The following is an 822-nucleotide window of genomic DNA, read 5'->3' as shown; positions in this document are numbered from 1 at the left end:
ACTCCTATAAACTTCAGACAGGTTCTGGTTCTGTTAGAGGTTCTGGTTTATTGGACCTAACTTCAGACAGGTTCTGGTTCTGTTAGAGGTTCTGGTTTATTGGACCTAACTTCAGACAGGTTCTGGTTCTGTTAGAGGTTCTGGTTTATTGGACCTAACTTCAGACAGGTTCTGGTTCTGTTAGAGGTTCTGGTTTATTGGACCTAACTTCAGACAGGTTCTGGTTCTGTTAGAGGTTCTGGTTTATTGGACCTAACTTCAGGCAGGTTCTGGTTCTGGACGGTTTCAGTCCGGTGCTGTAACTCTTCCTGTTTCTTCATGTTTTAACTGAAAACTGATGAAGAAACAAACAAAAAGAGGAACCAGAACCAGAACCAGAACCTCTTCCTGTCCCCGACGGGATCTGAGACCAGAACAGGAAGTTCTGAAACATCTTAAAGAACAAAACAAAACAGATTCTGTAGAAAATGTTTTTATTAGAAGAAAAACATCTCGTCAGGTTCTGTGGTTTAATACTGATCTGATCTTCTGGTTCTGGTTCTGGTTCCTACAGAACCCCCGTGCTGCTGGCGTCCACCTTCAGGTCCTTGGCCACCAGTCCAGAGGTGACCGGGTGCATCGCACCCCGATGAGCCACGAACACACGGACTGATTCATCCCGATATTTATCAAAATGATACACCTCCCTGACGATCAAACAACAACAAAAAAACATTAGACAACAAACAAAAAACAAACAAACATTAAACAACAAACAAACAACAAACATTAAACAACAAAAACATTAAACAACAAACAAACAACAAACATTAAACAACAAAA

The 822-nt window shown here is 41.2% G+C and overlaps 1 protein-coding gene across 1 annotated transcript in view; it reads right to left on the bottom strand.

Moving 5' to 3' along the window:
* Window positions 1–456: 456 nt before the first annotated feature.
* The window catches only part of lta4h (leukotriene A4 hydrolase), a gene marked incomplete in the record, with an annotated part of 8,491 nt that continues 8,125 nt past the window's right edge, over window positions 457–822 (bottom strand). Inside the window, 1 exon segment of the mRNA XM_014000288.1 lies at window positions 457–686. Coding sequence (XP_013855742.1) covers window positions 548–686 — 139 coding nt within the window.

Source organism: Austrofundulus limnaeus, unplaced genomic scaffold, assembly GCF_001266775.1.
Source record: "Austrofundulus limnaeus strain Quisiro unplaced genomic scaffold, Austrofundulus_limnaeus-1.0 Scaffold2894, whole genome shotgun sequence".
NCBI classification, from domain to species: Eukaryota; Metazoa; Chordata; class Actinopteri; order Cyprinodontiformes; family Rivulidae; genus Austrofundulus; species Austrofundulus limnaeus.
This window is presented reverse-complemented; position numbering and strand designations above follow the sequence as displayed.